The sequence below is a fragment of the Pantherophis guttatus genome, chromosome 6 (assembly GCF_059756535.1).
Source record: "Pantherophis guttatus breed Tessera chromosome 6, ASM5975653v1, whole genome shotgun sequence".
Classification (NCBI taxonomy): Eukaryota; Metazoa; Chordata; class Lepidosauria; order Squamata; family Colubridae; genus Pantherophis; species Pantherophis guttatus.
The window spans coordinates 39819634-39836178 of NC_142068.1; the positions used below are offsets into that span (position 1 = coordinate 39819634).

At 37.2% G+C, this 16545-nt stretch overlaps 1 protein-coding gene across 4 annotated transcripts in view; it reads left to right on the top strand.

Annotated features, from left to right (window-relative positions):
- The window catches only part of EPHB1 (EPH receptor B1), a 370380-nt gene that overhangs the window by 300213 nt on the left and 53622 nt on the right, over positions 1–16545 (top strand). For 2 of the 4 annotated variants that reach the window (XM_034439598.3, XM_034439597.2), the window contains exons 7-9: positions 1124–1286; positions 8313–8421; positions 11369–11433. In XM_034439598.3, coding sequence (XP_034295489.2) covers positions 1124–1286; positions 8313–8421; positions 11369–11433 — 337 coding nt within the window. The remainder of the gene's footprint in view (positions 1–1123; positions 1287–8312; positions 8422–11368; positions 11434–16545) is intronic. The other 2 variants (XM_087872718.1, XM_034439599.3) reach the window with 1 other exon arrangement.

Sequence of the window (16545 nt, forward strand, 5' to 3'; positions counted from 1 at the left end):
TGTTTTATTACCTTGTAAGAACTAGATAGATATAATCCGACACAGTTGGCTGTAGATTGAACTAGTTTTGCCCACGAGGCCCTGGGGTACAGTAAATGATATCCAATGCCAGATTGTCAGGAAGCAAGCATCAGCTGCCATGCTGCTGTACAGGCCTGCCAACCATGCCTGATGTTTAGGATTAGACAATCATCCAGAGAGACGAAGTAATGTCACAGGCACAATATTGTACTCGGTTGCATTTGTCACACTTGCAGTAAATCTAGGACAGACCATATCCAGGAATAAATAGGAAAAGTGGATAAAATCAAAGTTTTGAGTCAAAATAAAGATTTTCAACCAAATGTAACAAAAAAAAAAAAATCTGCATGCTAAAAAACTTGAGAAAGGATGCTAGTTTTGTTATGCCTTATCTTTGTGCTTGAACTGTGATGGCTGTTTTATATCATTTTCATAGTCAGGTCATGCCAAGCGTAGAAGATAAGTATTGAAATATAGCTATGGTTTCTCTTATTCTGGCCATTTATAAGAGTTAGTAGCTAGAATAAACATTTTTGCTGAATATTAATATTATTTACCAGAAAGCCATTGCATTGTATTCTTTTTGCAGAAAAACATATAGATATTACTCATTTACTTACACAATAGGCACCTCCACTGCAAGTTGCATAAGTACAACAATTTTCTCATTACTTATTATTTGTAGTTATTTTCATTTATACATTATTACAGAAGGACTGTAAGAATCAAAACGGATTTGAGTAATATTGATATGTAAAACTCTAACTTCCTTGGTCCTTTCTCAGAAATGTGAAAACTTCAGCTTTCCCATTCAGGAAGCCTCCAGATGACTGGTCACAATTCCCATTAAACATGAAAATTTCTAAGGTTTATTAGAGTTACAGTTTTAGAATGTCCCCAAAGCCCAATTTCAATTTGTTTTAGATAGTTAGAAAATAGCCCTCTGGTTATCCTCATTCCATCCTATTCATTAAGCAGGTGGAAAGCAAGAAACAAGTTGGTACATGGGATTGAATTTTTTTTTACCAGCATCGTAGTTGATACTGCAAAAATAATCTTGCTTCTTTCCTCATACTTCTCCTTCATTTGTTCTTTACTGAAGGACCACAGTGAGTACAACTCCTCTATGGCCAAAAGTCAGACCAACACTGCACGAATCGATGGGCTCCGGCCTGGAATGGTTTATGTAGTGCAGGTGCGGGCTCGGACAGTAGCTGGCTATGGGAAATACAGTGGAAAAATGTGCTTCCAAACTCTGACAGATGGTGAGTGCCTTTGAAAAGTGAGGGAACTTGGTTGCACTCACTGTCAAATTCCCACACTGTATTTGAATAAAATCAACTTGTCTATTCAAACCCTTCTGTGATGGGATAGCATGGCAAGATCAAGTGATTTACAGATAAGTGTGATTTATTGTCAGTTGGATGTCTAATCTGGCTGAAATTCCTCCACCTCTTCCTCCTCCTCCTCACTAGTCAAGATTTTCTTTGTTTCTAACTGTAAAAGAAAACAAGCTCCACCACTACTACTTAGGAAGAGCTAAGGCCCAGTCTGTGTTGGAACACCAAAGTGCATAGTAGCAGGTTATTCAAGGATCTGGACGTGAACAGAGAAACATTTTTTTAAAAAAGTTGAGTGCAGATTTTAAAGGCTGTGGAATGGATGAACTTAAATTTGCACCAATATGTGGACTCTATTTATGATGGTCATTATCAGTTTTTTTTTTAAAGGCACAGATAACATGCCTTTTTTTCATGCCCTGCTGCCCAAGGAGTATATTTTAAAATGTTTTGTGCTTAAGGATTAGTTGCATTTGAAAAGTTGCATTTTAAAAGATTACATTGGAAATAGCTGAGCTCTTAAAGAAACACTAGGGGAAGTGTCTAAAAAGACCCCTTATATTAGAAAGGTATGTATACAAACCTTTTTAAAAATATTAAAAGATGTTGGGGCTGAATATTTCACAATAAGTGTCAGAATTAAAAGACTCAGTAGCTACTTTCCGGGTTTATGGCCGATATATGTGTAGTGTTTCAGTAATGTATAAGTAAGAAAAATCATTTTTGAAAACATACAGAATGAAAGAGAAAATATTTAGATGGATCAATAAGCCAGCAATTGATCACCTGTAGACCTTTGAAATACAGTAATTTGTATAGGTTTTTTAGGAAACTTACGTTAAAAGTGAACTATTTGCAAAGTGACCAAAATCATTCTTTAATCATACATAATTCATTTCTGGAGACTAGTACAAGATAATTTGAAATACAAAACAAAAGTTTATAATACACTGTAAGAGCTGAAGCTGGCAAGGTAGGAATTTATAATTCTCAGACTATGTAGAATCATTATGTAAACCTGCCTGAGCTGCAGTTGTTCGCATAGTCTTAAAGAAAGCCATGGAATATTGTTGACTCAGAAAGGCAGGAAGAAAAGTCTTGGATTTAAACCCTAGCATATAGAGAGAGAGCTGTGGATTGCTATGAACTGCAGTAGGCATATTTTCTATGAAATTTCTATTGTTACCTAGCAACAGATTATGGGATAGAATTTCTGGAGAGTGGGAATGTTTTGAGATGCCTAGGAGAGATATTTGATGCACACTAAATGTCATTGGAGCCTGCAGGTACATTGGAGTATAATGCTCATCATCCACACTTACCTGCCTAGAGGCCACTAGCTTAGGAAATAATATTTTAGAAAATTCATATTCAGATCTACTCAGAATCATCTTGATAAACTTCATTACAGCTTTCCAAATTTGGGGTAGGCAGATGTTTTTAATTGTTTTTAAAGAGAGAGAGAGAGAGAGAGAGAGAGAGAGAGAGAGAGAGAGAGAGAGAGAGAGGAGATGCATACCAGCCCTTGCCTAAACAATAGCTTTTTTAAAAGGTGTAATAAGCACTGAAAACAATAAAATGGCCACATGATAAAAATAGCAAAAATAATAATAATCTACAAGAATCAAATACTAAAAAAATAAGTTCACCTATTATTTCCCCCTAAATTTAAGAGGGGAGGAGGGGTATTCTTTGCCTGGAGCTGAAAGGATTTTGGAGAGAGACTTGTTTGACATCTGCTCCAAAATCCTGACAACATTCTAGGTATGAAGTTCTGCATCTACAATAAAAAAGTTGTTTTCTTATTCTGATCCATCCTACTACTGCAACCATTCAGTTCTCATTTGTTGTAAACCTATTGTGATTATGTGCCACCAAGTCATTATTGGCTGTAAGAGACAATATAGTTAAGTTTCATCTAGGATGATCTATCCCTTACCTGGTCTCTTATGTCTTCCAATAGTGCACTCATCACCATTGTAGACTTACCAAGTCTATTCATCTTGCTGCTGGTCATGCTCTTCTTTTCTATCTTTCCGTCCATCTTTCCCAGCATTACAGTCTTCTTTAGAAGCTAGGTCTTTGTCTGAGCCTAGTGGCTTGAGTGAGAACACTAAGTTGATTTTGTTCAGTGATCCATTCATTTGTTTTCTTGGCTGTCTACCGTATTCTAGGAGTCTGCCAACATCAATGTTCAAAAGCAATTAATATTCATCCTATCCTGATTCTTCAAAGTCCTGATCGCTATTAGTATAGACACATAACTGCATTTGAATAGTTTTCCAAGATCTTCATAGCTGCTGTACCAAGTGGTAATACATGATGTATTTCTGAACTGCTTGTTTTCATACTAGTTGATGGTTGATCCTGAAAGGCAGAAGCAATCCACCACTTGGATATCTTCATTGTCTGTTCTAGGCTGGTTGTTTAGCCCTACTTTTTCATGGTGTACTTTTGAGTTTTATCATGAAACCTTGCAGAAACTTTGTATTTTCAGCCATTGGTATAGTTCAAGTTATTGAAGTTTCTTCCTCCAATTTTAGAACTAGGTTAATCATTCAATCTAGTTTCCCTTAATACATATATGTGCACGGCAAATAGATTGAATAAATAAGGGAAGGGTATACAGCCTTGTTGCATTCATTTCAAACTCTGGAACCAATATATTTCTCCATGTTCTGTCTGTAATGTGGCTTCCTAAACTGTATTTAAGTTTTTCACAAGGAAAATGAGATGTTCTGGGATACCCATTTTTCTAAGCCCATTTCATAGCTTAATATGATCAAATGCTTTTCCTTAATAAATGAAGAGCATATTTAATTCTTTTGGGTATTCTTTGGCTTTCTCAATTATCCTCTGTAGATCAGCATTATTGCCTTATTTTCCTGTCCCTTTCCTATAACCATTTCTTTTTTCAGGTAGGACTTTAATCTGCATTGTTGATCCTAAGCATTATTTTGTTAGTATGTGAAATGAAGAATATTGCAAAAGAGTTGGCACACACACACTTTTAATTCTCCCTTTCAGGTGGTTTTGGTATGTAGATTGATATTCCAATTGGACTAATCTTCCAATTGGACTGTTCTTCCAATTTATTGGTTACCGTGTAATTTTACAGTTTTGCTGGTACAATTTGTTACTTGATTGATTCTTTTTCTATTTCTTTCCATGTTCCCATAGAAGTGCCATTAGTCTTGTAGCCTTTCAGTTTGATAATGAGTACTGATCATCTAATATTAGAGGTTCCTGTAAGCAGGAATTATCTTCCAAGTTATCTTGGATGTTGATCTCTCTACTGTATAATGCAAGTAGTCCTGTACTTACAACAGCATATAGGACTCTTTTGTGAGAAAGGGCAGGGAGGATGCACAAGAGGTGCAACACGGGGAAGCTTCAAGGAGTGAACAAGAGGTCAGGGAGGGTAAATGTGAATGCAAGGGTGTGTGCAAGAGGTGCCTGCCTGGGGTGTGTGCAAGAGGGGTGCCATATGGATTGGGAAAGGTGAGGGGAGGGTATGTGAGAGATGCCATGTGTACAGGGCAAAGTGTGCAAAGGTGTGAAGTCAGGGATGTGCAGGGAGGTGAGTGACTGGCATGGTGTGAGTGGAATGGAACAGAAGGAGGATGCATGGGTGGGAGAGACTTACTCCAGTCTCCTGCGATCTTCCCTGCCAGCTTCCCCATTTACTATCTGGGAAGCCAGCAGAGAAAGTTGCAAATGGCAATCATGTGATCATGGTGGTGCTACAACTGGTTGTAAGTGCAAATGGATTGCCAGGCATTCAGATCACATGACCACAGGGTGCAAAAAAATCCAGAACTCATTTACTGCTATTGCAACTTAGAATGGTCACTGACCCAATGGTCATAGGTTGAGGACTACCTGTATTTCAGTATACTTCCGTTTATTATTTATTTATGTCCTGCCTTTAATGATTTTACAAATAACTCCAACATACCTTCCTCTTCCTATTTTCCCTACAACAACAATCCCTTGAGGTGAGTTGGGCTGAGATAGATTGGCTGGCCCAAGGTCACCCAGCCCTTTCATGGCTAAGACGGTCAGAATTCATGGTCTCTCAATTTCTGGCTTTTTGTTTGATTTCCTTTGAGTTGATTATTATCTGTCTACTGGCATTCGTTAGTACAGCAGTTCTCAACTAGCAGCCATATTATCCCCTGTGGGACCTTGGGACACAGATGAAAAACATGAAATGGGGGGCCATGACATGCGTCAGGGGGTCATAGAAAATCCAAGTGCATTATACTGCAAATACTACGTTGTTGATGCAAGAAAATGTATTAGATTATTATTTAATGTGTGTATCTGATAATGAGACTTGAATGTAGAGTGGGGTGGGGGCCGCAGGAGAAAAACAAGGCTGAAAAGGTGCCTTAGGTTTTTTCTTAAAAATCATGAAATGCAGCATTATATCAATTTGAGGTTGGAACCTCTGACTAAGTTCAGATATTTTTTTAAAATAACTTTTCCTCTTTTTCCATGCTGTTTCCATGTTCAGTACCTTTACAGATGTTATTGTAATACTGGTTCTTGTCTCATGAAACCATTCTCTGAAACTCTTTGTTAAGTTCCTTTACGACATTTTCATCTTTCTTGGCTTTGGCTTGTCTTCTTGACAATTTCTATGGCTATATTCTGACATCAAATTTGCTTTCTTCTGTTTTTGGCAGTCTCTTTTTACATTCATCCTTAACAACATTAAATTCATTCCACAGGAAACCTAGGGTTATGCAGATATTGCTGCACATCGTACTGATTTTGTCATGAGCTGGATGCTTTTCAAAAATATTCTGAATATAATTCATTATATAATCAGTGTCCTTGAGTATGTATACAACATGATAGAACAATTAATGTGACTAATTGCATATTAATTCAAAAGTGTGTTGATGGAAAAAAACAAGTATATAGTGGCCCATATTGGCCTCTTAAGTTTTTTTTAGCAAATGAATAAACCTGTTAACAAATGAATAAACCTGGTTTAACCTCTTAATTAATCTATACTAATGTCCCACATCATAATATCATAACTCAGATGGTTCCCCTCTAGAATATTTTTACATAGTTTTGCTACATAAGCCTAACTGTAACCCAGAGTCCACTGTCCTTGAGCAATGTCTAACTGAAGAAAGAAATGGGAAGCATATGTGCACCAACTGCTAACTGAAAAGATGAGCCCTTTTAAAAATATCTTTCCATTTTACTTAGACAATTAGACAGGCATAGAGAATATTCTGCCCGAAACATAAGCAGCTAATTGAAATCTAACAAGAATGGATACTGTATTATTAAATAATAATTGATTGTTAGATGAGAATTTGTTCAAAATTTATGCATCAGGCAGGAGATAAAACAGATACCAGTAATTAGCTTCAAATGAGAATAAGAAAATTAAAAAGAGGTGTGAAATTTTCTGTTTGTATGAATTTATTTTAAGCTATTAAGTATTCATGCCAGAATTATTAGAAGATAAGCAGTAATGTTAATCAAATTAATTTATTGTCTACCAGTCCATTGTGGTAAGGTGGGTGCAAGTAGACAGCCCTTTATCTGAATAATTTCTTGAGGAAGCCAGACAATGTTACAAGGGTATTATTTCCTAGAGTTTTATATTAAGTATCAGTCCTGAATTTCAGGGCAAGAAGAAGCCATAAATTGTTCAATTTATAATGGCAAACTAAAGTTTGCTAAAATGTAGAAATTAATCAGTACTTGTGATAAAAAGACAGAAGGATAGAAATCTAAATTATGATTGATATTACTAGCAGAATGAACACTTATAAACCATTCTCCACAATCCCACCAATGTTTCAATTTAGAACAAATATATATAGCTCAATGTGGGGTCTTTGGTGCTCTCTGAGTTTGGTTGTGTGCTTACAGATGTTTCATTATCCAACTAAGTAACATGAGTGAGTGTAGGGTTGTTGTCTGCTAGTATGTGTGTGTGTGTGTATATATATGTATATGTGTATATATATATATATATATGTATATGTATATATATATATATGTATATGTATATATATACACATATATATACATACATACATATATACATATATACATATATACTTGTTTTCTGAGGTTTTCACGGGTGTTTGTATGTAGGTCTTTGGTTATTCGGGTTTTCTCCTGCGTAAAATTGGAGGTGTCTTGGCAACGTTTCGACGAAGCATTGCTCCTAGAAGCACGAAGCCGAGAACACCAGCCTGAAGATGACAAATGAGACTTCGTCGAAACGTTGCCAAGACACCTCCAATTTTACGCAGGAGAAAACCCGAATAACCAAAGACCTGCATACATATATACATATATACATATATACATATATACATATATATTAGCTTAACCTCCACCAAAACTGACTGGGTAAGCTATTATACAGAAACAGGTTAGCAAATCCCATACTTACTGCACTGATGATGTCACCTAGCTGGGAAATTAAATGTCCAAGCAAATAACCAAGCTCATAGAACATCAAGAATTCCAGAAGTTTCCACTTAATTGTAGAATCTGTTGTTTGGGTTGTGTTTTCTTAGCTTTAATGCTAAATATAATTGTTGGAGGAGGAGGAGGAGTTTGCAATCAAACCTGAGTTCTATTAGCAACTACAAAATTAATTTCAGGACATGAGAGGATCTACCGTAATAGTTTTGGTAGTGAATACTGGGGCTTAAAAAGGGGACTACAGATTAAAATTCCTGATTTGCCATGCAACTCCCTGGGTTGCCTTGAACCAAACACTGCTTGTTAGCTTATCTCATTTTGCAAACAGTAGGGTAAAATGCAATTACCTGTGTATGCCATCCTGGAAGAATAGGAGGGTACCAGTCTCATCAATAAATAATCAGGATGTATTATTAACTATGGAAGGTATATATCAGCAGGCAGGAAAATTACAAAACTACTTATTTTTTTCCCTCCCAGATGACTACAAGTCAGAACTGAGAGAACAACTGCCATTGATTGCTGGTTCTGCCGCAGCAGGAGTCGTCTTCATTGTCTCCTTGGTGGCTATTTCAATTGTTTGCAGCAGGTATTACTTGCCCCATTAGCCTTTTCTTTCCATTCCAAAGAGGAACTTTCCCAGAGGATATAGCAGGAATGCATAAATGTTCAGCAGGATACTTTTGGCAAAACTAATGATCTGCGGTGATTGCACAGAAAATATCCTACAAATGAGTGGATGTACCGGTGGACATCTTTGAAAAAAAAAAGCCATATGTACCAAAAACATTTATATGTCAGAGAGCTCCAGGTATGCACCACTGTTGAGAATACCAAATCAAAAGAAAAAAAATTACCTAGATAACTCCCTTTGTTTGATGGGCCCACGTTTAGGAAGCTTGTCTCCCAAGGCCAACTGCCTTCTAATGTTTGCCCTAAGCTTAATCTTCTCCAAACGATTCTCTTTTTGGTCTCCCGCAGAGGATATTTATGGTGTGTTAGCCTTCTGTTGGTTACTATGGTGCAATAAATGGGTTTTTCCTATTTCCATTGCCTTTCTGTTTCTTGATCCTATATTATCCACACACAAAAAAGGTTATTTTATTGTAATAGTTTTTAACCAGATTGTAAGTCTGTTTTATTTAGTTTTAATTGTAATTGTAATTGCAAACCACTGAAATTGTACCTGACATACTAATACTAATAATGCAAGAAATTACTAAATTATTTCAGTAAATCATATTAAATTTTGAAGGACAGTATAGAATAGAATAGAATTCTTTATTGGCCAAGTGTGATTGGACACACAAGGACTTTGTCTTTGGTGCATATGCTCCAAAAATAAAATATTCATCAAGAATCATAAGATACAACACTTAGTGATAGTCATAGGTTACTAATAAGCAGTAAAATAGCTCCATGAACTGTTGGTCAAAAACAGGCCACAATGGTAGTTTTCTGCAAAATGCATTTCAGGAGCTCTCATAGGGAAGTACATGTAGTCCTTGACATACAAGAATTCCTTTAATGACTGCTCAAAGTTACAACCACACTGAAAAAAGCGACATGACCATTTTTCACACCTATGACCTTTGCAGTATCCTCATAGTCATGTAATCAAAATTCAGATGCTTGGCAACTGGTTCATCTTTATGACCGTTGCAGTGTCTTGGGGTCAAGTGATCGCCTTTTGCGAACATCTGGCAAGCAGTCAGTTGGGAAATCCAGATTCACTTAACAATCATGTTACTAATTTAACAACTGCAATGATTCACTTAACAACTGTGGCAAGAAAGGTCATAAAATTGGACAACACTCACCTAACAAATGTCTCGCTTAGCAACATAAATTTTGGGCTCAATTGTGCTCATAAGTCGAGGACTTAACCTGTATTAAATTAGTTAAGAGGGTGAGTGTGATCTAGTTCTAACCCTTTGTAGACGTGTTCGTGTTGCATGAGTCTACACAGGAATTTGGCTCCAGTCATACATTCATGCTTGTCATTTTGACTGGCTTTAGTCCCGTTCCTTGCACATGCCCGTGATACATTTCTGGAATGGGTTCTCTAATGTAGGAATCGTTTTAATTTGTGATCAGCTAATCGACTTCGCAATGCTAATACACCTACTAAGGACCCAGGGATGGATTCGTAGATTATGCTGAGCCAGGATGTGGTTTGTATTGCTTTGATTTACAGATTATATGCTGCCGGCTGCTATGAATTGTAAACTTGTAAATTCATTATGGAGGTACACAACGTGAAACCTCCTTTGGTGTGCCCCTCAAAGTCTATTGAAATGTTTTGTTCAATATATTCATATGTGAGAAGGGAATTGAGTAATTTTTATTTAAATTTAAATTACTTAAATACAGTTTATGTGAAATATACTATATGCATACAAACTGCACTTAAGTAAATTAATTTAATTAAATCAAAAAGAGTTATGCCCGGGGTTCTGCTTACATTTTATCACCCAAGGGCCAAATGCTACCTTAGCCTGAAAAATGTAAACATTCTGCCTCTTGTTACAGTAGGTGTGAATTCAGCCATTGTGATTTATTCAACAAACTAGAGTTAAAACCAACTTTGCATTATATCTGAAATAAGCCCTTTAATGGGATGTGGATTTATTAAAGGAAAAAGATAATCCTGGGTATATTGTATTGCTATCTTCCAGGGAAAATAAAGGTATCTTACTTAATCAGGAAAATTCCAGTGAAGACAGAGCAGATGGATTAGATCAACCACAGCAGAAGACAGCAGGAAATAGAATCATGGATTGGTTTAAATTAATGCTGTTGCCTGAAGTTATCCCATAAGAGTAATAAATACTATTTTAGTAATTTACTAACTGATCCTTATGTGGACAGCTATGATTTGGGATGTGATCACCTTTTCCCCCTATGTGGGAGCTGTCTAGATGCAAAAGGACCTTACCATCATATTACAAACTCAGACTTCTCTTAAAATAGTTCAGTGTAGTTTTTGCTGATGGTTCCTTTTCAGCCAGAAGCTGATGACAAAGCCCTAAACACAGAACTGATTTTTCTTCCCCTAGAGAAGCAAGCTGAGTCTTATCCTCATCAGACTCTTCTGATGGCATGATGATAGAGCTAGAATTACAAAGTACTTGGTCTATAGCAGCAGTTATCAATTCAGAGCCATATGGCCCCCTAGGATATTTCAAGGAGGCCACATGTGAAAAACATAATTGGGGGAGGGGGAAACCGAATGAGCCAGGGGGGGGGCACAGAAAACGAAAGTATATTATAATGCAAGTACTGTCTGGTTGATGCCAAAACAATGCACCAGTTGCTCTCTCATGTCTGAATAATAGGTAATATAGGTCATGAACCAGAGGGGACACAGGAAAATATATGCAGGGGCATAGGAGAAAAACAATATTGGAAGCAGAGGCCAGGCAATAGAGAAGTGGCATATTTATACAATCACTGCCTTCAAATGCTTTTCAAAGGGTGCTCAATCTGAGAATTTGGACATAATTTGAACTGATGTTTACTTTTTATTTTCCTAGGAAGCGAGCATATAGCAAAGAGGCAGTATACAGTGATAAACTCCAGCATTACAGTACCGGTAGAGGTGAGTGCAAGAAGCCTTTGGAAGGTTATGGATGGGCCAGGAAAGTTGTAAGTACTTTGTTGTAAGGCTTTGATAATAGTCGTATCTTTTAATCGCCTGGTTTGGAGTTGAGATGAAGACTGAAAAATACTTGGGGGGGGAGGACTTGCTGGGAAGACAAAAAAGAAGGAAAAAATGGATATTAGCAAAGAATAGATATATTATCTTAAGGTTGCTATAGTTCAGTGATGGCGAACTTTTTGGCACTGGTTGCCGAAAAGGTCGCACAAAAATGTTCCTCATGCGTGCACATGCTCTTCGGAAAAGCTGAACTTCCGGGTTCTAGCGTTCATGCATGCCTGGCAATCAGCTGGCCGGTGCGCATGTGCAGGCCGGTTTTCGGCACTGCCCTGTGTGCGAAGGGATCGTGCTCTGGAAAGCCGAACTTCCGGGTTCCAGCACACATGCACACCCGACAATCAGCTGGCCTGCACACATGCACACACCGGTTTTCGGCACTGCCACATGCTCGAAGTACAGCTGATCATATGTGTGCCAGAAACCCGGAAGACAAATAGGCAAGGAGGCGCGTGCCGGGTGACATGGCTTTGCGTGCCTCTTTGGCCATGCGTGCCATAGGTTCGCCATCACTACTATAGTTCCTTTATGTTAGAAACAGTTTATAAATTCTGGCCAAAATGGATGCATACAAACCTTTTGGACAGAGAATAAAGTAAGAGCAAACATAGAACTATCAGAATTTCCTTTGCAGATGCTCAACAGAACTAATTAACAACAGAGAACATGGAAACTGGATAAATGAAAGGATTCACGAAAAGCCCTGAAGGAAATCCTTAACCTCAGAAGATAAGGCTTCTCGTTTGTTTAGCTAGATATTTGAAGTAGATTTAGAACACTTTTTTACCCAGCTTCATTTAGACAAAATGAAAAGCCAAGATATACAGCACTTGTTGACATATAGTCCTGAGCTAGTTGTTTATTTGAAATAAGTGGTTGTCTTCAATCTTTCTGAGAATATCCCTGGAATATAGAACTTCACATAGTTCACCTGAAATGGGAGCTTGTTACAGAATACAGAAAGGGTAGTTGTATTTGTGCTGGTCATGATTTGATTGGCAAGCAAAAGCAAGGTCTCAGAAGAACGTATAATCAAAACTTGGTATTTTATTCAGTCTAAAAATATTTTGTCCAAGTGCATTGATTTATCAGGAACAGTGAAATGTTGGAAAATGTTCTTATCTCCTGTTTCATAAACAGATCACATTCTTATTGCTTCCTGAATTCAATCTGGGTCATGGAAAGCAGCGAATCAGTTTTTATACAATCAAGGTTCTTTTTAACATATTAGGAAAGTGAGTAGGGTAATCACAAGCCTAACCACCAAATAGTTACAGCCTACCTACACATGCTTTATTTGCTTACAGGGTATGTAGAACCAGCTGCAAACAATTATATTTGATAGTTCCCAGGTGTTTGGGGAAAATCTGTAACACAAATGTGCATAACTCTTTGGGGTTCTATAGATTACAGCCATCAGCAATACCTAAGTAAACCTCAGCCAAACCAGGAAATGAGATAAAAGGTAAGAAACCAAATTGGGAGCAGCTGAAATCCAATTTGCACTGTAGAGGCAAAGTCTCCCAGACATTTTATTTCTTTAAAAAGACAATGTGAGCCTAAAATGTAGGGGAGAACATCCTCATTATTATTCAAATGGATGGACCAGAATATGCTACTGTATCATGATAGTAAAGGTTAATCAAATGAATATTAAAATGCAACAGAATTAAAGCTTCATAAAAGCTTTTGTATTTGCTGACCTTCAAATTTGTTTCAGTGTATTCCTAAGGTTTTGAATGTAGTTATCTGTAAATTCTGCTTGAAATTATATAGGCCAGTGATGGCTAACCTTTTTGCCATCACGTGCCAAAAGCGGGGGGAGCGCGGGGAAGGTCATACGCATGTGTGCCCACATCCATAATTCTATGCGCCCTGCCCCCCCATGCTCCCCCTGCTTTTGGCATGTGATGGCACCTGGGCCCAGTAGGCCATTTTTCGCTCTCCCCAGGTTTCAGAGCCTTTCTAGGAGCCTGGGGAGGGCAAACACGGCCTTCTCCCCCCCCCCGAGGCCCTCTGGAGGCTGGAAATAGTGTGTTTCCTGACTTCAGGTAGGCCCAGAAGGCCCAAAAATCAACTGACTGGTGCACACATGTGTGCTGGAGCTGAGCTCGTGTGCCCACCAATATGGCTGCACGTGCCACCTGTGGCACCCGTGCCATAGGTTCGCCATCACGGATATAGGCCAATATAGTTTGCTGTTGGGAGTCTAATGATTTTAAACAAACTAAAATTGCTCTAAAAAGACCATTATGAATAAGAATAGCTTCTTATCCAAGTCTCTATAATTAATGTGGTAAATATGAAAATACTGTAGTACCTAACCATTTCCTTATTTCAGATTATTACTATAGGCATTTTTTTAAATTGACAAAAATGCATAGCTTAAAAGTTTTAGATCTATCAGTTTACACTGCTGTATTAGCGTTCTCACTATTTCTGTGATCAAAATATTTCTGTAGATCATGCCTTATTTTTTTTTTTTATGTATTTATGTTTTTAACTAAGCAGAAGCAATATTATATACTATGTTTCTAAAGTAAACATAAGACTGAACATGGCAAGAGGTATGAGGGTCCAAAGTGAATGATATGGAGATGAAATGGAGCTGATAAATGTCTGGACTGGAGTTTTGATGAGTAGACTTCAAAGAAACTGTGATCAGCTAGGAAACACTCTTAAATTATATTTTGATGCAACCTCAGGAAAGAAATCGTTTAGAAGGATGTGATGACTGGACAACTTTCATTCCTCATTACCATTACCTACTTTCAGTGTTTGTCCTATTTGGAGCAAAGAAAATGGGGTGTGAGAGATTGTGACTGGTTTTCAGCCTGGAGACTTATTTTTCTGAATTAATAATGAGAGATTTTTACAAGAACCTGCAGCGTGGATGGAACAGTCTACGTTAACCCTTTTCCATGGGCATTTCCTAATGTCATATTCTTTCCCCAAAGTAACAATGGCTAATAGAATATCTTTTAAGTAAAGGCAGAAAGGTAGATCCAATCTCTTATTTGCTAAATCACTAAATTTCTAATCTCCTGCTGACCCTTGTTTTTACTTTATTTTGCTCCATTTTTTTTTAAATAAAGTATAAGGGAAAAGAAAACAGGCAGGTCACCTTCATCAATATCAATGAAATTGTCATGTATGAAAGCCATCATCTTTGATTGGCCATGTGGTTGTTGCTTGACTCTGTTAGCTTTAGTCAGATATCCCATGATCAGTAAGGAAATTATCTAAAATAAGATCACTTTCACCTTGACAGTTAAGTGATGGGGTGGCCAGTAAGGAATAGATATAGATTTTCACAATAATTTTATAATTAACTTCATATTGGGAAGTTTTCAGCTATTACTCAAAATTTCATTTGTAAAGTTTAGGAAATTTAGGCCCAGCCAGGATCTGGATAAAAAGCTTTTTTCTGAGAAGCTCAGATACCCTACACTTCATTGGAAATAAGGGCTTCATAATTAATTAAATTAGGGATGTGGTGGCTCAGTGGCTAAGACACTGAGCTTGTCAATGAGAAGGTCGGCAGTTCAGCAGTTCGAATCCCTAGCCCCACATAACAGAGTGAGCTCCTGTTACTTGTCCCAGCTTCTGCCAACCTAGCAGTATGAAAGCACATAAAAAATGCAAGTAGAAAAACAGGGACCACTTTGGTGGGAAGATAACAGTGCTCTGTGCACCTTTGGTGTTTAGTCATGCTGGCCACATGACCATAGAGACGTCTTCGGACAGCGCTGGCTCTTCGGCTTAGAAATGGAGATGAGCACCACCCCTAGAGTTGGAAACAACTTAGCACGCATGAACAATTGAATTTAAAAAAGAATTTATGTAGTATACATTGGAAGTAAATAAATACATAAATACATAAATGTTAGAGAAATTACCCCTTCTCTATGGCTAATGGTTTATCAGAGTGCTCAAGATGCTAAAATTAAGATGAATAAAAATAAATTCCCCAAAAACTGGAGCAGACTGCGCTCCTTTTATTTATGTATGGATAGATATAAATGTAAATGACGTAAATGTTGGCAAAGACTTGAGTGTTATTTATATCACATCTTTATTATTTTTACAAATAAATCAAGGCACACACAACATAGTTTCCTTCTCCTATTTTCCTCAATCCTGTGAGGTTGATTGGACTGAGAGAGTGACTGGCCCAAAGTCACCCATCTGGTTTTTATGCCTAAGACAAGACTTGAACTCACAGCCTCCTGCTTTCTAGCCTATTGCCTTTATCACTAAACCAGACTGGCTGGCTGTTATTGTTTGCTGTCTGTCTATTGGGTAAGTTAGTTTAGGGTGACATTTAAATCAATTATGTTTTACTTGTTTCTATTTGATTCTTCAGGCTTTCAGTGGTGGCCAAAAAATATGTAAGAAACACAACACTGGTATAATATTTTGATATATGCAATAGTATCACCATGCATCAGTACAAAAACATAATTTAATGAGGGTGCCCATCTCAGGTGGCTATTTATACTAGCATGGAAAATACACTACACATAAGAATTACGAACTTTTTTCATTGGCAATCTTTGTGTCAGGTTATAATCTTTACATCATACAGAATCTTTATATATTTTACATTCTGATATATTTGCATGCTAAATGTAACAGAATAAAGAAAATTTAAGATGTGTAGCCCTTCATTCACAGAATGGTGGCATGGAAGAAGCAAAGTTAAAAAGCTACAGTGATTTCCGGAGAAAGTTACATGAATTCATGTGTTAAAGATTAAAATAACAAACACATAATTTACATTTATGATCAAAATTCTCATTTACATTTTCATTTTCTAGAAGGTATTTGGTTGAAAGTTGGAGAGTCATAAACAAAAGAACACTGAGAGGTACAGATTCCATGATCCAAAGAGACTAAAGATTTGTTCATGGTTTAAATATTTGCTGAAATAAAACATTTTGCAAAACCCAGTAGGAATATTTATAAAAGAGAAGGAAAATATTATAGACAGTT